At 32.7% G+C, this 26,909-nt stretch overlaps 1 protein-coding gene across 4 annotated transcripts; it reads left to right on the top strand.

The window, feature by feature from the left end:
- Window positions 1–2,402: 2,402 nt before the first annotated feature.
- On the top strand, window positions 2,403–26,887 carry LOC115217557 (heterogeneous nuclear ribonucleoprotein U-like protein 1). 4 transcript variants are annotated; one of them, XM_029787293.2, is made up of 19 exons: window positions 2,403–2,717; window positions 5,592–5,713; window positions 5,832–5,967; window positions 10,186–10,303; window positions 10,922–10,998; window positions 11,110–11,249; window positions 11,493–11,592; window positions 12,026–12,138; window positions 12,343–12,498; window positions 14,310–14,417; window positions 14,678–14,800; window positions 18,580–18,708; window positions 20,835–21,003; window positions 21,435–21,590; window positions 21,973–22,146; window positions 22,273–22,361; window positions 22,861–23,055; window positions 23,160–23,299; window positions 24,313–25,188. In XM_029787293.2, exons 1-19 carry the CDS (start codon window positions 2,576–2,578, stop codon window positions 24,371–24,373), a joined length of 2,448 nt encoding a protein of 815 aa, XP_029643153.1. In that variant the 5' UTR covers window positions 2,403–2,575; the 3' UTR covers window positions 24,374–25,188. The 4 variants fall into 4 exon arrangements, with proteins under 4 accessions (XP_029643153.1, XP_029643152.1, XP_036363486.1 ...); XM_029787292.2 differs by lacking the exon at window positions 24,313–25,188 and adding an exon at window positions 26,313–26,887 and having other exon boundaries at window positions 2,404–2,717; XM_036507593.1 differs by lacking the exon at window positions 24,313–25,188 and adding an exon at window positions 26,313–26,887 and having other exon boundaries at window positions 2,404–2,717; window positions 21,973–22,137.
- Window positions 26,888–26,909: the final 22 nt, after the last annotated feature.

Here is a 26,909-nt window from a genome sequence, read left to right on the forward strand (position 1 = left end):
CCCTGTTGGGGTTAGTTCATTTTATGTATTTGAGGAAAATTAAATGAATATGGCACAATTTTCTTCCTTACTCCTGTAAATCAGAGCCTGCCTAAGTAAGAAAATCAATAATTATAATTATTGTAATGCTTTATTTGTATAAAGCAGTACGCACGCTATATTATTGTGATGCGAGGTGAATTAAAATTCTTTTCCTCTCTCAACGAAGGATTATTTTCAAAATCTTTGATATTTCCTCATCTCATGATACACCAATACATTTAGAATGTCCCTTTTTAATGAACCGATTATCGATGCCGTCCTTCTCAACCTTCCACCACAAGTACATTCCCCATATATCGATTAATGGTTCTGGTTAAAGTTAAAATCATATGAAACAATTAGCTATCAGTTTCGACTCTCACTTATAATTATTTCAAGTTTTTCATACTCATACTTCTTTAAGAAAATACTTGAAATTTAGACGAACCTAAGGTATAAACAAATAATACTGACTATAAGGCCATTTAAATGAGATCGATATTTTCATTGAAGCCGTAAAGTGACAGGATTGAACCCGGAAGAAATATCAATGTTTGAAAATACGTAAATAAAATATATTTCTCGATCGAAGTGGGCTTTTATATTTAAAGTTTTTAAAACATTTAGAGAAAGGTGTGTTTTACATCTGAAAGTAATCTAAATAATAGTTTATCTCATACGGGATATTTAATAAGATAATTCAGTTCGCCTGAATTGAGTCTAATTTAAGATATTGTAGTCCTGTGTAAAAAAAAAAAAAAGGTTTGATGAAAGCAGGGCAAGATTGTTGATGCTCGTTTATATATATTTTTAAAAGCAAAGCGTGAGGGAATTGGTTTTCAATGATTGGAATCAAATTATATTTAAAAATGTGAACATTTATTATTATTAGCTTACACACATACAATAAATACATAACAAAATTTAATTTTCATTAATAAAAATCCCAACATGGCGTCGTATATTTCGTTTCATTAAGTAATTACTTTTTATTATTCATTATATCCTTGCATCTATTTGTGTGTGATTGGAATTATAGTCGATTATCAATCACGACGAAATGATATACTGAATACATTTAGCATTGTTAAAAAAAAAACAATACAGTTTATAAATACTCTTCTGTATTCAGAAAATATGAAACAGGATGTATAAAAAATGCTAGTTTTAAAATAGTGAACATTTCTTTTAAGTATTTCAAAATAATTACGTGAAAATATTTTCAACGTAAAAAAAAAAAAAAAATCACAGCACTGATTTTAAAATCGAAATATTTATAAATGCAACGCTGTTTTTGTAACATTATTGCTAAATGCCCGTTATTTTATCGATTAAGATGGTATATTTACATAAAAAAGAAACTAGGGAAGGGTATTTATTGCATGGTTGTATGGTAAAATATTGAATTGAGGAATTTAAATATCTTGTTAACAAAAGAACAGAGAAAAAAACCCTTTTAATTAAGCATAGGAAAATTGTTCCCCCCAATAAAGGATTGATCTCAGAACGGGTAATAAAATATTTGCAGAAAAATTTAGAGGATTTTCATAACAGCCGGAAACATTACGTCACTGTTTGAAGGTGATTATAAATACCGGCCATCGTCTACTGAAACGAATAAAGCTTTTATAGTTAGAATAATTTAATTGTGGAATATTTAATTCTTTGTTTTTTTACTAATTAACAACTGTTCTAACATTTCTTTAAATATATTATTACGGCTTTTAGATATAAATGACATATTTAGATAATTTTTTTTACTGTATACAATGCACATTCTGTGGGATACTATGTATGGTCTGTGGAAATTTATTTATTGATACTACTAGTATTTATTTCATCAAGAAATCAATTAACTTATAACAGAAGCGGCATTCTACATACTCTGCACCTGCTTGTTTTGTTTTTTGTTCGTCACATTATATATATATATATATAATATATATATATATACAATATAAATACATATTAGATATAAAAATATATATGTATATGCCCATTATATACATAAATGCATGTTTATATATACACATTACATAAATATATACATTACACACACATAAATACATATATACCTCACTATTTACACACTTACAATACACCCCCTTTATGTATACGTGTTCTGTGTTAGAAAATTAATATTTTGATTCATCTTGGAAAACTTTTTCCTAATTTTTTAAACTTTAGAATATTGTTGTGAGAGTGATCAATTCTAAATCGAATAAAAGAAAAAAAACCAAAACAAAAGCTATTCAATAATCATTATTTTGCTTTCATTTTCTATGTTGACTTCTTGATCATAAGGCTTCCACCAAATCAAGTGACGTTCCAGGCGGACTTAATTTTTTAATGTAACCCTTTGCCGTAATATATATCTGCGCATGTTCAAATTTCTCGCCCGCCATTTGCGTAGAAGCTTCAAGGCAGATTGCGAACGTGATTCAAAAATTTTAAATTCAGCCAATTATTTGGTTGAATTTCCCTTCCCTAACAAAAAAAATCTCTTGTTTTTGGATACATCTCTATTTCCAACCTGGAGAACTTTGAACCAATTATGAGTGATATTGATCCAAATAAGCTGAAAGTCGCCGAATTGCGCGAGGAACTCAAAACTCGTGGCCTGGATACTAAAGGTACGAAGGCAGTTTTAGTTAAACGGTTACAGCAAGCTTTCAATAAAGAACAAGGTATTACTGGTAAGTTTGATTTCTTTCTGTTCAAATTATTGATTGTTATTTACATTTTAAAACCTAGTTTCTATTTAAAGAAAAAATCTTCAGCCGTTGTCCGGTATATTCATGTCACCTTTTATTGAAAATGGCTCTCCTTGTTTTCCTTTGCCGTTTCCTCCCATGCTGCATTATAAGTTACGGAATCTTGATTACATGTTTGCTAAATGTTGTTACCGAGCTAATAAATTGATTGTGATCTGAATAAAAAAATATATTTTCTATTATAAACTACGGCATTTCGATCGTGTATCGATATAGTTAGCTTCACTAGTTGATTGCTTCAACGGTTTTCATTTATAAAGCTTCATTTTATTCCTTTTAATATAAATTGTATGAAATTTTCTTAGCATTACTTTCATTTTCTTGAAATATACAATCTTGAGACCTAATGATTTCCTCTTTGAAAAATTAAAATTTCTCTTAATTTTGAATGTGATTTTTCATTTAGCATTGTATAATTTCACTGGTTATATTTCAAGTTCTATTACAGTAAAGATCTCAGAACCTACTACTTTCATTTTACAACCCCCCTCACCCTGCACTAATTAGAAATTTTTTTTGCGTCGGCCATTTTTTCGACCCCCTCGCTGACGACTTTTTGACGGAAGGGGAAAAAATGGAATTTTAATATTTTATTATAACGTTAAAATAATTTCAAGTAACATTTTCGTTCGCATTAAATAACCACGAATTAATTGTGTGCATGAAAACAAAGGCAACTACTGTTCTGCCTTTACGGATGCGAATGTGAACAAACACCATCATCATTGCGGCTCCATCAAAACTAGGTCACCCGCTTGATACCGCCACTGTTGCTGCAACTGCCGCCGCCGCTCCCACTTAGAGGACGTTCTCTTTACATTCTCCTCCTCGCTTATTAATATACCTCCTACCAACGCTCGTTTGCAATTCTCCTCCTGATGTCTTCCACCTCTAATGTAGTTAAGGGAGGAGGAGGAAGGGGAGGCGTACCCTTTCTCTCTAGTCTCATCTCTCCACCGCTAACGACTGCACGTCGGGCATTTTTAGGTTTAAATGCCTCTTAGTTTAAACAGTCGCAGGCAGAATCTTGTTCTCTAAATATTTTGAGGAAGCGATTTACTAACTTGGGTTTTTGATTCCTTTTTGAGAAATCATTTCAACTACTATTCAAATGAAGAAGACAAAGATTAGAGGTAACCATTCTTTCTCTGTTTCTCCCTCCATTGTATTATATTGCTGGCTATTTCTTCAATATTGAGCTTCAACGGTATCCATCTTGTTTTTACGTTGTCTTTTCTGCATTTTTATGTCTCTTCAGATTTTACTATTATCCTCTTTACATCAATCTGTTTTTTGTTTGTTTTTCAAATTTAGATAATTTTTTAATAAGCGTTTTGTTTTTCTATGGAAATAAAACAGTTTTTTTTTTTTTCGAAATTTAAGTTTTCATGTTAGCTGACAATCTTTGTCGATAAGATGATATTTTTGAGTTTGAACTGTAAAAAAATACAGGAATTTAGATTGATTCAATTAAAAGACACCAAAGGCATTATTTGTGGCAATTTTTCATATCCATTTGTGTGTTTTACAAGAACAAAAGATGTTTTCATGATCATAGAAAAATCTATAAAAGCAAGTCATTATGTAATAATATTTTAATTGATAATACCAAAATATAAAGCTTTGGCAGTATGTTAATTTGGAAAAGGAAAATATTTCACAAAACATGCTACTTAATTGAATGAACTAGATTTTTAGAAGACGTGTTAGTTGATGGCGGCAGGTTTTATGTAAATCAGTAGGGGGGGGGGGGTTGAGGTCAGTGATTGCGGCGGCTCGGTTTGGCAACCAAAGTTGCTTTGTGTCCTTCTTCCCTAAAAATTAAACAGGGTTACCAAACAGTCTAGCAAGCAGCCTTTAAAGATACATTTCTGTGGGTCATGAAATCTTGAGCACCTTTGATTCTAAAAGTTAGAGCATCTTACAGCAGAAAACCTCGTTTTGTTTCATTCTTCATTTGTGATTGCAAATGCACGCACATCACGCAGTCTTACGAAATTAATTTATAAATGCCTTGTGCTTATATTCGGTGTTTTTTTCTTATAAACCATCATTAAGACGAATCTTTCATGTATTCTAATCCTTCTCCGTAGATATCTTGTTGCTATAACTTTTCTGTTAGTGAATAGTTGTCTTTAATTTTCTGGATCTGAATGTTAACTTCGGTTTGGTAACTTCATTCTTCTTGGGTCGATAGTTAGTCATGACTTTCGTGTTTAAGAATAATTTAGAGAGGCTCGTCGTCTGTCTGCGTGACGGTGCGCTTTGATATTTGAGGGAGCGACTTGCTTTGTTGATGACAATTTTCATTATTCGGAGCAGGAATAGCTAGAATTGGTGAAATTGATTTTCATTTTCCGGTCTTTACGAGTTGAAAATAAGTTTGGTTTGCTGTTAGGCTAAGTGATTGGTGAAAAAAATTTTGGTTTCTGCTAGGTGTTCTTTAAGAGATATATAAAAGATATTTACCTTGGGATACATTATACGATTTTATGTGTAGTATCCGTTCACATTTTTAGAATTAGAAAATGAAATTTTTGAAATTATGATGACAGGTTATTAATAGAATTTGAGTATGAGTTCTGGGATTTCGGGGAAATAGGGAACCATTGATGGATCTACTAAAGATTCTGCCGCTGTTAAAGTCTACTTAAATGACTATCTTCCTGTAATTTAATTGATCGAAATATAGTTTCGGATTAGTTAAAACCGTTTTTGTCGCCATCATTGAATCCATTGTTTTTTCCACCGACTTCAAACGAATGAATATTATCTTAATTTTCAATATTTTTCCAGTGGCAGATGACGATTCTCTTGGAGATGACGCTCTACTTGAAGAAGAAGCACCGGACGAATCTTCTCAAGATTTAGATGGTGGCAACATGGATGAGTCTGCCCTTGAGGTTGATGGCAACGAGGTACAGTTTTACATTTACAATGATTTCTACGGTTTTGTTCTAAATAAGCATTTAATCATTTTGATGTTTTTGTAACAGTTTTTCATATAAGGAGTATGTTTTCTTTGTATTTGTGAAGGATGGCGATAATGATGTTGGTGAAGGAGAGGAAGAGGAGGAGGAAGAACAAAATTGCGATGAGATGCCAGAAGGAGAAGAATTTCAAACTATCGATGAAACTTCTCAAGATGATGGACAACGAGATCAGGCTAAAGGTAAGGTTACTCAATCTTAAATTTAAGAAAGACAGTTGAAACCTCGGAGGACAGGCTGTTTAAGTGGCTAGAATTGACAACTCTCAAAGCACACAGTTTTTAGAAAGAACCTTGGATAATGTAACCTAGTATGGTCAGTTGGAATGCTTTTGTTAATCGATATGACATGGTGCTATGCACCAAATATGAAATTTTTGTCACGATGGAACTTAGCACCTTCTAGTTCTACGTTATAATGTGATTGATAATTTAAGTGTACGGTTGTGAGGCCCTCTTTAATCCCTTTTATTGCTGAAGACATCTAATATAATTTTATGATTCTTTCCTGTGGAAAGCACTTTTACATGCCAGTTGTTGAGTAATGTCATGTTTAAAACTTTTGAGATATAAGTTTGAGACATGATTTGAAAATACTTCTAGATTTTGTGGTTGATGTCATTAATGGAATGACCATGAAATTCAATTACATAGTTATAGGGTTAATTCTTTCTCTTATCAAAAGAAAATACTCAGTAATGTGGGGTTGTTTAACCCTTTCGTTACTATATTTCTGACCAAATTACACCCCTTATGTGTTTCAATTAATTTCTAACGTAATCATAAATTTAGTCTGGTTTCATTAAACAACTATAACTTATTTATTTATCGATATATTAATCTGATTTTTGGAAGATAATTTAATGAAATATTCTCAACCAATTCTATACTATAATTTTTGTCACAAAGTGACTCTAATTGCAGGTAGATACAGGTAAATTCAACAAAATATAAAATTATTAAAATTTTGTTCAAACATCGCTATAGAAAATGGGTTATTAGCTAATATTAAATTGGGTATACAACAAAATTTTACGATAGATTTTGTTATTCTGGGTAACTTTCTGATACCCATAATAATATTTATGGCAAAATAGTCTTAATTACATTTAAGGTTGTGGGAAACCACAAACTATCGTTTCTTTCGCTTTGTTTACGTTTAGCGTAACGGTTCGTTTCCGCCGTAATGATTTCAAATAGGCTCAATCGAAAAAGTAAATAGAAATAGCCTAAGGCTTTACTCTCCTGGGAAAGTCTGTGGCTTGGTCCAGTTTCTTCAGAAAAATCACCGAAAGAAACAGTTTTTAAATTTTCACTCCATTCAGGTGCCAATTCATTTTCTTTATCGCTGTCGGAGCTCTCGGATTCACATTTTTCACTTTCGGAAAATGAAACATCAGATTCATTATCAAATACCACATGCTTTTTTTTTTTTTAGTCATAGTTAGATTTATGAAGGTCTTCAGTAGAAAATCGTTCGAATTCTGACTCGCTGCTTGATATAATGAAATTCGTATCCATTTTTTGTCAGAATTACAAATTTTGAAAACACAATAGGAACAAATTTCCGAAAAAAATCTCCCAAAATTCACGGAATTAAAATTACACTTCGATTATTGTACAAAACTGTAGTTGAACTGTTTACGAAGTATAATACGTGTTTTCACGAATGTACTAAAGAGATTTGCTCTGATATTCTCATTTAAATATGAATAGGTAAATTCGGGTGGCTTTGGGCGGTTTGGTAACGAAAGGGTTAAAGGAAGAGTATATCCAGCTATACAAACCAAGTCAAATGACTTGTACAAGCACCAGCACCACTTTTTAAGAGCAAAAACTGTGATAATCCCTGCCAGCAATAAGAAGCATATAAAATGTTGAACCTTTTAGCATTCACATTGTCAAAAGTAATACTTATTCATTTACATTGGTTTTGATTAATCGTGCATTGTTTTGTAGATTTGAGATTTTTATGGGGTAACTTAATTTATGGAATGATAGTGTAGGGTTGTTGTCAGGCCAGATCTAGTCAGTTTAAATGCTAAAGTGTTAAGTGTAAAAATTTAAGTATATTTAAAGTTTCAATAAAAAGCAGGTGGAGAATTAAAGAAATGAACATACACAGTAAATTTGCTAAAAATGAATACCTTTCTTGTCATAAAAGCGAACATTTTCAATATTAGTTGCTTATGTCCATTAACAAATTTTTTAATAGTTTTGTTTTCTCTTTGTAAGTAAGTATGAAGACGACATTGTACATTATTCAAAATGTTCATCTTATAATTGATAAACATTTTCGAAAAGTTAGTCTGCTTTCTATTACTACATTTTGTAAGAATTGATATACCTCACTTGACACATAGCTATTTTAACCACTGGAGATTGAACAGAAAAAGAAAACTCCAAAACTTAGAATTATATCACCCTTCCCACTTAATTTTGGAGTATGCAACAAACCATAACATTTCCATTGTCTCTTTTTGTTTTTTGTTTTTCTCTTTGAAATATTTTTCTGAATTGTTTTTAAACAATGAAGCAATTCTGCAAAATAAAAATTAAATCTACCTTTGAGTCAAATATACTATTTATAAACAAGATGGTGTTTTATTTTTCACATTCAGTTTTTCAATCTTTCTTCCTTAAAATTACAAGGTAATTCAAAATGAATGGTACAAAAGAAAACGTGTTGTAATGAATGTATTGCAAAAATACAAATGTAACACAAAAGCTTAATTCTAAGTGTACTGACTGTCACAAATGTTGAATGCGAGTGTTTTCCCCACAGCAGACGTCTATATAATAGTGTAGCCTGATTAAGTTCGTTGCATCACCTATCTGCTGTGTTAATCCCTGTAAGTCCTGTGAAAGTGGAGGTATGAACACTCTTTCAGATACCCCCAAAGAATAGTCGCAGTGTTAGAGTAGACCATGCTATGAATGGTAAAACATTCAATCTAGTATTCTGGAAGATGCTGGTTGAAATAATTAAGCATGTACATGTCTATGCCAATGTAACGGAGCCCTGGCTTGCATCATGGAGTCTGGTGCTTATCCTAATTGGGCAACAACCAAATGGATAGCATGTGAAAGTAGGTGGACCATTTGTTTTGAATTACTATTTATAGCTCAGTTTTCCATATTTTGTGATAACTAGTGTGTGTATATATATTAGATACATACTCATGTGTACAGTTGTAGATTTGTGCCTGTTCTTGTTCACAATATGCTATCCGAAGTAGAAAGGCTGGCATCAAGTTGCAAAACACTACCACATAAGTATGCTTGCATACAGGTGGTGTACAGCCCAAAATACACCATGGTATCCTCAGTCTGCTTTCAGACATCAGTGAGACTGAGATAGCAAGAGCTGAATTCAATTTTTTTTTATGGTAGCTAAGCTGCTTAATGTGAAGGAATAAGACAGTGATCAGAAGAGTTACCATATGGAAGCAGTGGAGGGCAAGTGTGAGGGGAAGATTTAACAAGTATATAGCAATAATCAGTAAATGATATTGTTCCTTAATATCAGTATTAATGGACAGTGAGTGAGCGAATAATTGTGAAATTTGTGCTAGGAAAGGTAACGAACATTTTGGTATGTCCCTGTGAGCAGGTCAGTGTCAAAGAGAATGTTTGGCTGGAGGGGATTTGAGATAATGGAAAAGATGAAGGGATTTTAGAGTTAGTTTGTTAATCTATACTAGCTGTTTCTGGTGCCACCAACACGGAAGCCAGTCTAGGCGGCGCTGGCATCGTATGCATGTAATATAAAACATTTGTGTGAAATATCCACTTTATTATGTAATTGCATTGTCCTAAGAAAAATTGAGGAGTGCTTAAGGTATTTAAGATAATTAGAATAGTAAAATAAAAGTTCTGTTCGAATGAAATTCAAAATTGCTCTTGTTGGATGATACACATTCTTGTTGGTGCAAGAGAAAAAGATTATTTGCATTCATGGTGGATTTCACATTTTTGTAAGAATTTACATAAAAACTTATGAAAATTTTTTTCCTGTCAATGAACTATAACAACTGACTCCATTGTGTTAATAGTAGTGTTCACTAGAGTGATTTATCCTGAAGCACTGCCCTGGAATCGTCCAATATTTTCTTTATAGCTTTTTTTTTTTATGCCAGGCATTCTCTGAAAAGAAGTTTGTTCTATTCATGACAATTTGGATGTTTTTTCCCCTCTTTGTAATTGTATTGGTACAACTGCTGTTGATATGGTTAAGTTAGTATATTTTCTGTTAGTATCCCAAGTAACAATTTTAAGTTTGCAAATTTGATTAATTACAACCAGTTGATACTGATGTTTTTTTTACATAGCTTTATTTTACCATTTTGAAAATTTTGCATAGGTAGGAATATTTTTATAAAGCCCACTCATTTCTTGCAGATGAAAAAGAGAAGAAAGCCCAAAAACGAAAGCGTTCCCGTTCTAAAGAAAGGAGGTCAAGAGATCATTCTCGTCGTTCAACATCTCGATCTCGTGATCGTGGAAGGCATTCACCAAGGTCTGATGCTTTTACAATAGATTTCAGAAATTTTTTCTTTCTATTGGTATTACTATTAAGAAAAATATTTAGATTGGACTAATCATTCACCTGAGTTGAGTTTAATGTAGGAGTTATGATGGATAATGCCAATTAAAAATGGATTTCAGAATATTTTCAAGGTTTTTAATAAAAGAAAATTGCTTTAAAATTCAATCTACTCTATGCAAGAAGTGAATCAAACTAAATATTTGGTTTGAAACACTATTTGTAGGGATATCCAGTAAAGATGGAAACAGATTTATCACAATATTGCCTATGAAATTAGTTTGTATAATTACTAATTTAAGAGCCTATATATGAACCCCCTGGTCAGTTGTTTGAATTGCATTTTGGTCTTTAGGATAATGTCCTGAATGCATTGCTAGAAAAGAAAACTTGACTGAAGTCCTCTTTGAACTAGACTAACATGGGACTAATCAACTAGGTCTATGAACAATATTACTGTTTTCTTTGTGCTCCTTTTATTGTAACTGTGACTAACGTTAGATATTTTTCTTCTATCTTGTGGCTGTATTGTTAAACCAAACATGCTGATTTATTCCAAATTGTTACTTATGCTATGCATTTAATTTCCAGGAGAAGTCCTACAGCTAAAAAAGTGGAAATGGAAGATGACAGTTGGGTTCAGTCAACTGAAGTTATTTTGGACAGATGTAAGTTTTTTTCTTCACAAATTGTCTTTATTCAAAACTCGTCATCTTGTAAAATCTTTTGCTATGTACTAAAGTAATTTTCATCTTCATTCTGAATTTTTCATTATTCAGATAATTCTGACTTGAATCTTCGTATTGATGAGAGCAATGTTAAGGCACACCCCCTCACTGCAGATGGTTTTGCTTTCATGTGGGCTGGAGCACGATCAAGTTATGGTGCTGTAAATGGCAAGATTGCTTTTGAAGTTAAAGTGAGTGTTCAACATCAAGTTCTAATTGACATAAGTATTAGATTCTGAATTATTGATATTAAATTTGACTTGAATCAGTTTTTGTTTTGATTTCTCAGACAAATGAGCATCTGCTCATTTGACTTTTTGACTAAAGCAGTTAGTCCTATTTATTTGTGATAATCATTAGAAAAAAATTATAGATTTGATTGCTAATTTGAAATATAAGGGGAAACTATAAAGCTGAAAATATTTCTACTTCAGATTGGAGAAGAGCTCAATGTCAGTCATTTACCATCAGAAGAACCAAACCCAAATGTTGTTAGAGCTGGTTGGTCAACAGATGCCTCAAATTTACAATTAGGTGAGAATATTCAATAGTTGATATCTTTTCTAGAAGTTATTTTTATTAGTCCTTTTGTTACTAACCTGCCTGTGACTACGTCTGGTTCTAGGACACAAGCATCCTGTTTTAAAGTTAGCTAAATTCAAATCTTCCATCAAAGTTTCATGCTGATTTAAGTTCTAAGCACCAGCTTAATAATGACAAAATTATTTCACAAATTAATTGATGCAGAGGTTGTAGATTCAGAAATATGGTAATGAAAAGATTAAAATCACTCTAGACTGAAGCAGTATTTTGTATTTTCATGCCTTGTTTAAATCAGAAATCTAAAGTGATTTTAAGTGTTTCAAAATTATTAGAAAATGTTAAATTAGTATATCACACTCTCCCCTCTTTCTGTTACATTTATTGAACCTAAATGATAAGGTGATTATTAACTTCTAATTCTCAGGGGAAGTGCCACTTTCCCATGGATATGGAGGAACTGGTAAAGCTTCAACAGATTGCAAATTCAAAGATTATGGTGAAAAGTTTGGCAGTGGTGATGTTATAACTTCTTATTTGGTAAGTTAGAATTGTCTAAATTTTATTTTAGACTTAGATACTATTAAATGATCAATTGTTAAATATTTTAACATAGATATACAAAGCGATCTTCCATGTATCAATAAATATATATATACACAGGCTTTATTTTAGATATCTTTCATGTTTTGAAAGCTTTTTATCATGCTATAAGTTTAGTAAATGTTTATTTGATGATTTTAGGACTGGGAAAGTGATCCCCCAACCATTTCCTTCAGTAAAAATGGAGAAGACCTTGGTGTTTGTTTTGAAATTGACCGCGAGGAAATTGGAGAAGCTGCTCTCTTTCCTCATATTTTGACTAAGAACACTGAATTTGAATGCAATTTTGGACAAAAAGTAAGTTTTGTTTGGTTTTGGTATTATATATACTGGAGAGACATTTGTACACTTAAGCTTTTTTGCAAACCCCAAAACAGTAGAATAAGCTGTATATACATACTTATGTTTCTTAAGGTTTTCAGATACTTTGTAATAACAAATGGATAAACATTTCTTAATGCTTCACTTTTGTCAAAGGATAATTTTCTTTGATAAATGAAATGTATGCTATCTAATTAAAATACAATATATTGATCCTTTTAAAATCGTTAAAAAATTGCTAATTTGAAGCAAAATTTATAAAATGTAAAATGATAGTGTGACAGTCTGACATGCTCTAAGCTAATGGTAAATATCCACCTGGGAATGCCACAGAAAACTATTACATTTTTTTTACCATCTCCTAGAGTTAAGCATGATTTTTCTTTTTTTCTTCTGTGAGTTGTGTGTTATTTGCAGCAAAATTTCTAAGCCACCTGTTCATCATGTAGTTAAGCCTCTAACTTATCTGGGGGGTTTTTTTTTCTGCATATTCTTTCCACATGGTTGCCCAACATTTTATCCATCTTTCTTCATATGCATAACATGTCCATGCCAGCTTGGTCTTCTCCTTAGCACACTACATTTATTCCTCTTGTGTAATTCAGTTTTACTAACAGCTCAGTTGTGTTCCATTGAGGCACAGGGTCATATTGCGCAGCAGTTCTTACCATTTAAGAACATTCATGAAATAGTTTAATGCTTAAAAAGCAGCCCAGAATAGTTTGCTCATTTCTAGACTTTGCTTTTCTCATGAATATTTTTTAGAGTTCCTTTGATACACCTGTCTGTGAGTACTTTTCATTTCAAATAGTCTAAACAGGGCTGGCCAACCTGAGGCCTGGACCTGCAAACTTTTGTCATGTGGCCTGCTTGATACTTTCTTGAACTATTGTTTTAAATTTAAAATAAAATGTTTGTGTAAAACATTTGTTTCAAAATAAATTTAAAATTTATGTAGCAATAAAGCAAAAGCCTACAACTTTATAATTTTAAACAAACAAAAAGTATACAAATGGCCCTCAAAAAACTTTGATTCTAGTTGGACAGACTTGGTCTAAACTAAAACCTGTGCAACCCAGAACATCTTGGGCAACTGATCTGCTTGTCCCAGGATGTGTCACTTCTTTCTCCAAATGTTTTGTCTCAGTCCATTTGCCTCTTTGCTTGGTATGATGAGTCACTACCATGTGTGAAATAGTATTCGCCTTGGATGTATTCAAAACCAATTATCCTGTTCCCAGGTCAATACAATGTTGTAGTTGCTTGATTTGAGGAGACTATCTTGTTTTTACTGAATTCTCTTCCTGAAAATGAGTTTTCATTTTGAGTGCTGTTATCTGATTTATTTATTACCATTTTATATCAAGTTTTCCTTGCTGTCACAGGTAGCTGTGGTGCATTTTATTGTGCCACAGATATTAGTAATCCTGTGCAAAGAGGCTATGGAGGTCTCTCTATCCTTTATTAGTTCAGTTTACACACTGGAAATTCAAAGTACACTTCACATTATACTTCTAGAATTTTTGATTAGTAATCAGTAATTCAAAACTCTAATTTCATTGTTGTGAGTGAAAGTGGTTCTTTCTAGCATATTATACATTGGTTTTATTTCGGTTTGATCACCTTATAAAGATGCATTAAAGCCTGTTGCTCTTCAAATAAGAATGTAACTACATTAATCATACTGAAAAAGAAAAAAGTTATACTTGGGGCTTATATTTTTTATATACACACACATTTACACGCACATATTTTAATTTTAATTTTTTTTTTTTTTTCATTTGTAGGAAGAGCCATGGTTCCCATTAAAAGATGATTTCATATTTTTATCTACAGTATCTTTAGAAGAGCGTGTGAGAGGCTCGTTGCCACCTGCTAAAAAAGAGGAATGTGAAGTATGTGAAATTGTTCACGTTGATATAATTTAAAATTTTCCCTGTTTAAACATTAACTGCTATAAAAGTATGTAATAATTGTTAGAAACTTAAACACTTACTGTTAATTTGTTATACAGATATGATTCTTGTATCATATTCCATTCAATTTATCCAGTTAGATTGTAAATTGGTGTCTGCTTATTTATTTTTTTTTTCATTTTACCGTTAGTAAAGATGCTTACTGACAATTGTTTTAAATTGATATTATCTTTTGTCAGATTATGATGATGGTTGGCTTGCCTGGTGCTGGTAAAACTTTCTGGGCTGATAAACATTCAAAAGCTAACCCAGAGAAGAAATTCAATGTTTTGGGTACCAATAACATCATTGAAAAAATGAAGGTGGGTATCCCTTGAAATATATATTGTTTAGCATATCTTAATATTATTGCCAAAATGTTGCATTAAATTTGGCTTTGTAAATTTTATTCAAATAGTCATTACTTTACATACTTTTGTATGTACTCTATTCTGGTAGCATAAAATTTGGAATCTTACAAATAAATTTGAAGGCATTTTGAGTTACCGTTTAGTTAAAGACGTCATCTTGCTGGAAATCAGCAAGATGTTTGAGAAAAACTGATAGTTTTGCAGCACTGTTCTATTTCTGTAGATTTTGTGAGACATGTTTGAAGATGTTAAGAATTACACCATTTCAGTTAAATATCTCTAGATGTAGATGCTTGGGACAATTGATGTATTTTGTTGATTTCCCCACAGTATTCTGTTGCGATGGTTTCACTAAGATTTTTAGAAATAGTGGATGATCCTATAGGCCAACCTTCAGTTGCTGACCATATATTCATCATGTGACTTTATTTAGTTCAGCATTTTGGTTCTCCACCTCTCTGAATTCATTTTTGCTTAAATGTTGCCATGTGATTGAGGAACAGATTACGGGGTTCTCTTTTTTTTTTTTTTTTAGCAAGAGAAAAGCACTTGGAAGATATTTTCCAATGTAGTGCAAGTATTTACTTCTGCAACTTTTGGCATTGATTCACATCAACTGACCCCACCAATTGATCATTCTTTATTTACAGGTCCTTTGATTTACATTTTTTAAGGCTCTTGTCTCTTACAAAATCATTAGAATCAGTGTTGAGCTGTACATGTTCTCAGTCTTGTCTTCCATTTCAAACTCTACAATAATACTGCTCAATTTTGTCTTTTCCTCCATCTTTAATTTGAGTAAAAAATAAGACAGCAGTGGAAGCAGAAATTATTACCATTAACCCTTTCAGAACTATATTTCTGACCAAAATACATCCCTCACGAGTTTCAATTGAATTCTAAAATAATCATGAATTTAGACAACTGTAACTTTTTTACTTATCAACATATTAAATGTGATATTTGGAACATAATTAAAGGGTTCTTAATCAATTCTATTGCATAACTTTTGTCTCAAAGTAATTTTAATTACAGGTAAATCCAGGTAAACTGAGCAAAAGGTAAAAATATTAAAATTTTGTTTAAACATCACCATAGAAAATGAATCATCAGCTAATATTCAATTGGGTATGCAACAAAATTTTGATATAGAAGAATTGTACACATCACTAGATCATCAGTTGAATTTAATGCTCAACAGAACAAGTGTACCATAAAGGTGAAATACTGGAATCCACCGCAAGTTTGACCGAACTAAAAGAATCGGTTAAAAAATAATATACGGCCCTGGTTATGGTATAGAAGCGATAAATTCCAGACCGCATCGTACCCTAGGCCATGTTGACTAACATTATTTTCCCTGTATAAAAACTAAATCCACAGCAGTACCCAGTATTCACTTCACAAATTTTCCAAACTTTGATCCTCCATTTCGTGGCCTTTCCATGCATATACTGTTTGTTTACATTCTGTGCAACAGTTTCTTTCTGCAGTGATCGCTTCAAACAGGCATACTGAAAAAAAAAAAAAAAGTCTAACGATTTTGCTTACTAAGAAAGACTATGGATAGACCCCCATCTCTTCAGAAAAATTGCTAATAAAAATATTTTAAAAGTATTAACTTCATTCCGATGTAAAATTGTCTTTGCTGTCGCTATCGCTGCTTTCAGTTTCGGATACAGAAATATCCTATTCTCGTGCACCACGTGTTTTTGTACCTAATTCATTCTTTTTCTCGATCTCCATATTTTCTGTTGAAAAACCTTTAAATTCGGAATCACTGCTTGATAGCATGAAACTCCTATCCATTTTCAAAGTTAAAAAAAAAAAAAAATCTATGCTGCAGAAATGTGGAAAAAAATCTCAAAAAATTCACTTAGTTCAAATATCACATCAAACAATGTCGGATACTCTAACTCATATATTTACAAAGTGATCTCACGTATTTTCACAAATATACTAACGTGATTTGTGCTTAAATTCACATTTAAATAACAATGGGTATTCTCGGCCAGCTTTCACCAGGTTGGTCTTATGAACCAAAAAATTTTACGCCCGGATTAGTACCAAAAGAGTTAATCATTAAGAGAAATATGTATTTCAAAATGGTATATTCGTACCATTGACTAAGTTGGAAGAAAATATTAACTGGCTTTCCATGATACTAAAAAGGGTTTTTCCAGCAGTGTAACTGTAGATGAATTACATGTTGAATTTCAATATGGAAAAAAGAAAAATTGTATTCCATTTAGTTTAGTGGATTACTTGGCAATTTTCTTCAGTTTCCCCATTTTATATCTATCACCTGTTTTTTCAACCTTCAGACTGACTTATTTCTCTTTGTAACACTAGCCCAAACATACTTTCTGCTCTTTTTCTGCAAGTTAGAGATTGTGGAACCATTTTCACTTACTTGGTTATGGAAAAGCACCTTTTCCTAAAATAGGTTTTGGTTTTTTTTTTTTTTGGGGGGGGGGGGAATCCTGAAGTTGTCATTTTTCTGTATTTGCTACTTGCCTTATGCTTTTCCTGTAAATCCCTATACTTAAATAATTTTACTAATTTCTCTTTCTGCACAATTTTTGCAGTTCGCAATTAGATACTGTTAGAAGTGAGAAATCTGTTTTATGTAGAGGTGATAGCAGTTAGTAATAACTGCTAGAAGCTTTGCAAAGGTTTTTGGTCTTTTGTCAAACATTTGTTTTGAACTATCTGGCCATATTTTTAGCTTACTAGAAAGAAAGTTGTAATGTTATTAGTTTTATATATATTTCTCTAAGCATCTCAAATAGTTTGTATTTGAATTGTCTGTATCAAAGATAGTTCTAAGATGCATTTGTAGTTTTATCTGAACTAAAAATGAAGTAAATTTGTATTATTTATAAAGACTACATACTTATTCCCTTAAACTTACATTAATGATATGTTATAAAGACAAAAGAACATCTTTCATGAGAGAACTTATTGCTCTGGATTTGCTGCTAGAAATTCTTGTGCTAGCTTTGTATATAAAAAATAGAAATATGGTGAATTTTGACATTATTTTAATGAAATGGGAAAACCATTCCAGATTTGTTTCACTTAAATTTTAAATCATGAAGTAACTAATTTTGTAAACCGCTATATTTTATGTAATTAAATAAAGTGATCAAAATATGACTACAGAAACGGAAATTTTGTCTCAAAACTGCTCTGATTACAGGTATATTTGTGAAATGTTCTAAATCTAACATTATTCATTATTATTAGCTTTCTAAATGCTCATATTTATGGCAATAACCTAATTTTGCCAAGTGTTCTACTTCACATTTTATATAGTCTCAGTGCTATATGGAACAACTGAATTGGAATAAACTAAATGGTCAATTGGTTTCAAGCTATAAGGATGACGGGATGTCTTTTGAAAAGAAATCTTATACTTTCTGAAAATCATTGCTTAAACTACCAGTTTGCCATTTTATGTAATTGGAACAGTTGGCTCAAAGTACACTGCTTGGTGCATTTAATTTTAATTTATTTTATTTGAAAATTGAACGCTATTAAATTTGACGCTTATACACTCCGCCAATGGAAGGATACTTCTCCATAGACTCTTAGTTGCACAAATCTGTATTATAAATACAGGAAAGTATATTAAGATGTGAAGAATGTGTTCACTTATTAAAAAAAAAAATGGTTAATTGGTTTTTGCTTTTCAGTTTTATTTACTTTTAAAAATATTTTCCTCCAAGGTAATGGGTCTACCTCGTAAAAAGAACTACTCTGGTCGTTGGGATGTCCTCATCGACAAATCTACAAAGTGCCTGAATCGCATGATAGAGACAGCTGCTCGCAAGAAAAGAAATTACATCTTGGATCAGGTATTGTAAAATTGCTATCTCTCTCTTTCCAGTGTAGATTTTTTTACTCAGTAGGATACTGACATTTTAAGTGTGGAAAATTCTGCTATTTAGGATGTGGCAACTAAATGTATAAGCATTACTTCATATTTTTCATGCACATCTCATTACCTCAGTTGGAAGTTTAGCTTCACAAGAATGGTAGCAAACCATTGATGCATTGTACATTATTAATCTAAGCAAACAAAAGGAAAAAGGGTTAACATTCAAATTAACTGATATCATTGGTGCATATACAATGTAGCAAATGTTTTTGAAGAAAGCAGTGATTTTTAACATTTCCTTAACAAATAACAGGAAGAAAGGAAAACACTTGACATTTCAGGATTGTTAATTTAAAAAAATTCTTGAAGCTTTTTACGTTTTAGCTTAAAGGCGCACTCTAAATTCAGTTGAAAACTCGATCTTGTGTAATAAGATGTGCATTGGCTTCTTTCTCCTTTTGTAATTGGAAAAACTTTTGACGATTGGCATTTTTCTACTGCAATAAAGAATTGTCCACTTCTGTAATGGGAAATTTTAGATTATGAAAAATATATAGCAAATATTAATGCAATGTTATTTTAACTATTAGTATATTGATGCTGGATATTTGTGGGTTGTTGCAACCTTTTAAGTCTTGAAATCAAGCAATTTTTGTTAAATAATTGGCTGCTTCAATGGTTTTTCACTTTTCAGTTGAAAATTAGCTGTTATTTATATAAAAATGTTTTTTTTTTTTTTTTTTTTTTTTAACATGCCTCTACATTTTGCACTGAATTTTCATGAAGCACAGAAACCTTTATAATCAACCAGTTGCATGTATGAAATCATCAGCCGTATTTCTGGAAATTCTGTCCCCATCCCTTCCCTAATACATATTGCATGTTGGTAACAGTAAAATGAGTTTTCTTGTAGCTAATGGCCATCACTTCCGGTGAACATGATGGATTAAACATTGCGGTTTCATGAATAGAGATAACTGCTTTAATACATTGATGATGTATTTAAATGCATCTAAAACTGATTTCTTTATTTTAACTAATGTGTGGACCACATTTTTCTCTCTAATATACCCACGATGCCTCAATCCAATATAACAACATTTGGCTTGCAGAATAAGGTCCTTTCTCCTGAGTTACATTCTACGATTTAACATAGGAAGTTTCAGGGGGACATGTGAATGAATTTTTGTTTTCTGCTTTCTGGCTGATATTTTTATGAAAGCATTTAAATGATTCTTGAACCCACATTTATTGGACCTGGAGGTGTGAAGAGCAATCTAAAAGTTTTAATTTTTTTTTCTTTAAAAAATATATGAAAACAACTGTATTGGTCTTTTATTTTACTTTACCACAGTTTTTGTGGTTTTTAAGATTTTTAGAATTTGGAAAAAATAATTTTTAATCATAAATTTTATTTTATGCTGAAATAAATTTTTTTTGTAATTTTAATATTACTGAATTATTTTGATAAAAAGAAAATTTTTTTTTTGTTCCTTTCCAATCTTTTTTAAATTTCATGACTTGCTCCCACAGCTCATAAAATTTCTTTCGCCTTCCTAAGAATGACACTTACAAAAATCCTTTTTTTTTTCTCTCTCTGTCTCTCACTCTCTTTTTAATAACCTTAAAATACTGAAAATTTTCTCATTCAATCACCTGGGCTTCCTGAACATCCTTGCTGCTGATGTTTTCAACTGTTTTGTACTGAAGTGCTGCTGCTATAGACATCCCCTGTCCCCAACAAACTCTTCCTTGTAATACTGCTCTTGACTCTTTCTCAATAGGTGGACTTCTCTTTCTTTTAAAATAGTCTCTATGAAGCTGGCATTGGTAAGTTCTTGAGTAATTGATTGGGATATTCAGTACAGAAAGTTGATGGCTTCTGCTGCCTGCTGCGGTCTGATCATTGTTACCACATCGTGCTGGAAAAAGGAACAATATTGATATCTTTTCATTTTAAGAATATATTGCAGATGCAAGAGGCTGATGTTTTTAATATATGCGACCATATATGCCATGAGACAACGCCAATCGTCTACGATTGACTGAGAGAAGTGCCATCTGAAGCTACATTGATTATATTGTTCTTTATTACCATGCTAGACAAACGTGTATGCATCAGCCCGGAGACGTAAAATGACGCCTTTTGAAGGCTTTCAACGCAAGGCAGTTGTGGTAGTACCTACTGATGAAGAGTTCAAAAGACGCATATCGCAAAGGGAGAAGGAAGAGGGCAAAGAGATACCTGAAAAGGCGGTGCTTGAGATGAAAGGTAGGGCCTGCTGCCTGTAACTGGCACAATATGGAATCATTACCTACTCATTTCCTGTGTTAATTTTGCCTCGAAAATATTACCTGACACTTGCTGTCACTCCAGTAGAAAAACTCTTCCGCAGCTGTTAAAAAACATATTGCTACTATTAACAGAAAAATCTATCCTGTGCATCGCTTTAAAGCTATCACCGATTTGTTATCCTCCCAGGAGAGCATATATACATACATACATATATATATATATGAAGTTTAGGGTACAGGCTTAGTATTAGGGCATTTTTTTTCTCCCTCCTCTTTTGAAATTTTTTTTTCCTCCATGATTTCCATTCCTCCTGAAGAATATTTATATACTTTCCCCCACCCCCTATTTTAATCTTACATATTTGCTTGTTTTGTGTATATAATCTTAAACCAGTTCTACCCTTTTAGCCAACTTTAGCACTCCTGAAGAAGGCACATTATTTGATGCTGTAACATATGCTGAATTGGACAAGGAAGATGCCAAACCTTTGGTTGAAAAATATAGGAAGGAAGGAGCAGCTGCTCTTCCTCCTCCTTCCAAAAGATTCAGGGGAGATCGTTTTGGTAAGTTTTTAAAATTTAGGTTTCCTTAACTTTGTCAGGAGCTTTATTTGACATTTTGAACATGGCTGTTCTGATTTAAAATACTAAGTTTTTCTAATTTATCAAGCTATTACTTGATTTTAGTGTATTTAATATTATTCCATAATTTGGATGTGGCCTCCCTGTTAGCATTAGAAATTCTGTAAATCATTTAAAAAAATTTTTTTTTACCAGTGCTATTAGAAATAGAGGACAATCATTTGATATTGGTTTATATAGATATATCTAGTTTTGGTATACTCCGAACCTGCATTTTCCATATATACTGAGTTATGGCATTGATAGCATGTAATTTTATTGCTTTAATTGTGATTTTTTTTTTTTTTTTTTTTTTTTTAAATAGGACGTGGTCGCTTTGATCGAAGAGATTATCGCCGAGGTGGAGGTTATGGTGACAGAGACCGCTTCGGTAGAGGTGGATCTCGTGGTTTCCGTGACAGACCAATGGCTCGTTACAATGACAGGCGAAGCAGTGCTTATGGAACTGGTGGTAGTGGTGGTGGTGGTGGTGGTAGAGGTATGTCAATCTAGGATTCATTTAATGAGGTTTTCTCTTGATGATTTACTGGCTGAAAAGCCTATTTCAAAAAATTGCCTTGCAGTTCACTTACCTACTTGAGGTTTTTTATATATTTTTTCAAAGGTGGCTATCCTTCTCGTGGACCACGTCCCCACAGTAGATATGAACGAAGGTCACCTGAAAGGAGATCAGCTGGATACAGACAGGGACAAGTATGTCTAGTTACCTTCATGTTTGATAAGTTTTTTTAATTCTCTTTAAAGCCTCATGGTATGTTTTCTCCTTGACCCATAAAGCTAACTTTCATAATTTGAATATCCATGGGTCAGACGGCAGTCATGGCAGATTTTCTATGACAGAACCCTTCCTCTTTCTATAACACTTATATAAGCTATGTCCCATAAATGCTATTACCAAACTTTCATGAATGCCCAATTATCAAATTTACTTTTAAATGTCTACAAAAAGACTAAGTAATTTTTACAAGTTTACATGTTTCTTACTGTGAATATAGAAAATTTGGGACAGATGTTGCTTTTGTGTGTGTGTGGGGGGGGGTTATAATTTCTGGCTTAACCTTCATTAGGGTGCAAATGATATTTTGAGATCTTTTGATGGTTAGTACTATGGCTTGGTTTTGATTGTCAATTTGTGAATTTTTTTAAAACTACAGCTATTAAATCTGAATCTCATTTGTAATCTTTACTTCAGCGATACCAAGGATCCGGTGGCCAACGCAGTGGTGGAGGCGGCGGCGGTGGTGGTTATGGAGGTGGTTCTTGGGTCTCCAACAGACCATATGGTGGCGGTGGTGGTGGTGGTGGTGGCAGTCAAGGTTCATGGAGCCATCAGGGCAACTATAGTGGACAATGGGGCTCTTCATCTCAATCTGGTGGTTATGGAAATGTAAGTTATCAACTTTTAGTGTTCATTTTCTTTGTAAACCAATATGAATGTCCAACATTGCTTTTTTTAAATTGGCTGAATATTTTTTCTTTTCTCTTTTGCAGTGGGGTTATGGCAGCAGCTCTAATAATCAAGGTGGTGGCTATGGCAGCGGCAGTCATTCTCAGTGGGGACAGAACTACAACCAGAGTTATTATCAGGGTTATGGCAGTGGCAACAACCAGAGCCAATATGGTGGTCAATGGTACGGCAGTAGCTATCGAAGATAGATATTCTCCCATATTCTTTCACCATTCACCCGCTTTCCTAAAAGTAGGGGTTATCTTCTAGAAGCAGGTGGTAGTAGCAGCGGCAGCACCAACAGCAGCAGTGTTACCCGATGACATATAGGCTTGTCTGGAATTTTTTATTTTCCCCACTCCCATCACTTCTGAAATAAGTAATTTTGGATCACCCTGTATGTTATTCAGTTTGGGGGTGGGTGCAAGATGACATAAATCATTTGATCATTTAAGCTGTTGCTGATAATTTCCTAGTTGCTGTTACATTGGTGTGATTTTTTTTTTAAGAAACCTTAAAAGTTACAGGAGGGTGGGGTATGGGGGTTTTTTTTTTTTTTTTTTACATTTAATGAAATTCATTTGTACTTCATTTTCATTTCATACTTATCCTCAATATTCAAAACTTTGAATCCATTGCAACAGTAGTTTTGTTTATAATTTTCCAGTTTAATTTGTACTATTGTTGCATCACCTTTATTACATGGTTAACACCCACTCCCTTAATTTCAATCAAGTAATTTTTATAGCTTTTTAAATCTTATTTTGTACAATTTTAAAATTACTGTCCTTAAGCTTATTTTCTAAATTCTCTTGCTCTTCATTCTATCACTGTCCATCCATGGCACTTAGCAGATGGGTTCTTGTTACAAAATGAGATCTGTTTGATCTGAACGATTTTAAAAACAATCCCCTCCCCTTCAAATTCTGCATGTTCCTTTAATAAGTGCCTTTTTTTCTAAGGGAGCAACGTGGCATAATACCCTCCCCCAACCTATTGCAGTTATTGTAGTGAAGTACTTTTCTCTAAATTGCACATGTTGGATTCTGGAGCTATTGATTCAATAAGAGTTGCCTGGTTGATTTGAAAATGAAATTTTGGTTGGCTGAAAGAACATATTAGGCAAGTGTTTGAAGTTATGATAGCAAAAACGGCATGGATTAGCCCTCCATAACATTAGCTTTTGTCACATTTCAGGGGCCCCGGCTCTGGCTACAAAAGTAAAGCATACTCGATGTCCAGAGGGAGAAAGTATTAACATAGATAAATGGCAACGAAGACTGCCTCCACCTACTCCTTCTGCCCAGCATCTGCCCCTGCAATATACAGCATTGGTGATGGGCAAGTGATAGCACTTATGGAATCAGCATCATGCAAACAGCGGAGTTAATGAAAAAAAAAAATGAAAAGAAAAGATAAAAAAAAAACATTAAACACTACTCTGGGTCCACGTAAGCGAAAAAGAAAAGAGAAACTTAAAACCCTGAAAACATCTGCCAGAACACTAAAACATCTTCCATTCACATGGAGCTGCTATTTTCCTTCATAAGTTTGTATCATAACTTCAATTATTTCAGCAAAATCTGAGCATGACACTCACCTGGACTTGCTTCTCGCCCATTGCTCATCTTACCTGTATTACCAGAACTTACCCTATCCCCACTTTTTTAAAAAGTTTCACTTTCCTTCATATGAAAAATTTTAACATTTGTCTTGCTAGATACTGTTTGAATGTTTTAGTGCTTTTTGCTATGTACCTTGCCTGCAGATGTAGTAGTATTAGTTTTTTTTTTTTACTCTGGCCATGCTCGTTGCTCCACAATATTAAAAAAAACAAAAAACAAACTTGAAATGAGAAGAAAAAGCAACCAAACCATTATTTTAAAGTATGTACTATGTGTCCCTCATTACAAGGAACTTTGTATTATCCATAGGTGGTAGTTTCCTGTATGAAACCTTTGGGTGAAATCAGGTCATTGTAACTGCCATATTACTGTTTTATATTGTCTGAGAGGACGAGGAAGCATGCTGACTGTATGCAGGATGGTTGAATAAAAATGAATGATGCCTTTATTGCTTTGTTTTCTTTTCCCCTTTGTGTAGTATTTGTGTTGTACCTGTTCAACTATGCACATTTCTCTGCCAATATCTGGCTATAATGTTGCATATGATATTAGTAATGTTTTTAGGGAAAATGGATTTTAAAAATCTTAATGAAGCAAGAAATATAAAAGGAAATAGATTGTTAAACTGTTCAATCAATTTCTTTTTAAAAAATTCATCTTGATGCTTATGTGGAGGTTTATTAGTCAAGGGATGTTGAAATGTGCAGCAATTTGTCCACACAATCATCATCATATAATTTTGGAAATATTGATTTGGGGATTTTCCTGTGGTTTATCTTGAAAGAAATTCAAGAAACTTCTTTTTTAGTAAAGGTGTTATATTAAGATTTCTAAGAAAATGAGCTGTTTCGTTCTCATCTTATGCCATTCATTTTTTTTTTTTATCACAGCATTTTGATTCTTAGAAATATAGCAATTAAAAATGTTGTTGGTCTAGCTTGCAAGTTATGAATTTCTTCAATGCAATAAATGAATTCTAGTTGGCACTTTTGGTCAGTGAAGTTTTTAAAAAATCCAACAGCTGTTTATCAAGTTGCTATGTATAAATTTTTCTTATTGGGGGGAAAAAAAAATCCAAAGCTTGCACAAATAAGAAATAGAACTCAGTTACTGTATACAATGATTGAAAGAAATTAAATACTGCTTGATTCCACTACTTCAATTGTCTTTGCCTTGAGTACTTTCCAGTGATTTGTTTAAACTTTTCTACAGTTGCAAAGAAAGGTCTTATGTTTAGAGTAGTTACGTTGGATTACACTTAGGTATACTTGGTATGATTTAAATTTGTGCATACACACTACTGCATTATTAGTCATTAAGAGTTCTCAAGACGGGGTGGGGGGACGACAGAGATAAGCAATAACATTGATTCTGTTTCCCGAGTGAAATGTTAGTGAGACTAACACTTTTATAAAAATTTATTGTATCAGTTCTGTAAAATGGAGCTTGCAGAATTAGAATTAAAAAGTAGAGCCCCCTTTTCTTAAGTGGGTGTAGACAAAAAATATTTGGTTCGATTATGTTAATACCTATGCTATTAGTATCTGATGTTACTTTCCTTTTTCTATTCAGTGTCTCAACTACAGCAGCAACTTCCAAGCCGAGCAATACAGTGGCCTATGACTACAAGAGAGGTTATTAGGATTTGTACCATTAATTACATTTAATCTTTCAATAGTCTTAATATACATCAGATTTCTCTTATATAACTTTGAACTGTATTTGTAAATCTGGATTCCATAGAGGTGGGGACCTGTTAATTTTGTATCCAGTTTCACCAAGCTCTGCTTAATGTACATTACTTTGCTTTTTATTGTGGGGACTAAAAGTAGCTGCTTTTTTGCCCCCCTCCACACATTAGTCATGCCCTTTTTAATAAGGCAGTTTTTTACCAGAATTCTTCAAACATTTAGCCTTTATAGCTATATATTTTTGGGTCACCTGACCACCACCTCTTGATATGGTCTGTTGAAGGGTCAACCTGATAGAATGTTTTTATCAAGCATATAAGGACAGTATTTTCTACCTAGGTGGGAGGAATTTAAATTGACCACAGTACTTGACTGGTACTTTATTTGGTGCTCACGTATATTGCTATTTCTTTTGCAAAAACTAACCTGAAACTGATTAAAATATTTTTGAAGTTATACAGCTTATCAAGCATTTAAT

This window comes from Octopus sinensis, linkage group LG11 (assembly GCF_006345805.1).
Source record: "Octopus sinensis linkage group LG11, ASM634580v1, whole genome shotgun sequence".
NCBI lineage: Eukaryota > Metazoa > Mollusca > Cephalopoda > Octopoda > Octopodidae > Octopus > Octopus sinensis.

Bases quoted from the DNA above. Each gene is read 5' to 3' on its own strand.
- LOC115217557 (XM_029787292.2), top strand. From the start codon at position 2,576: ATGAGTGATATTGATCCAAATAAGCTGAAAGTCGCCGAATTGCGCGAG. The intron at 2,718-5,591 runs GTAAGTTTGATT...ATATTTTTCCAG, and splicing joins TAAAGAACAAGGTATTACTG to TGGCAGATGACGATTCTCTT. The intron at 11,593-12,025 runs GTGAGAATATTC...TCTAATTCTCAG, and splicing joins TGCCTCAAATTTACAATTAG to GGGAAGTGCCACTTTCCCAT.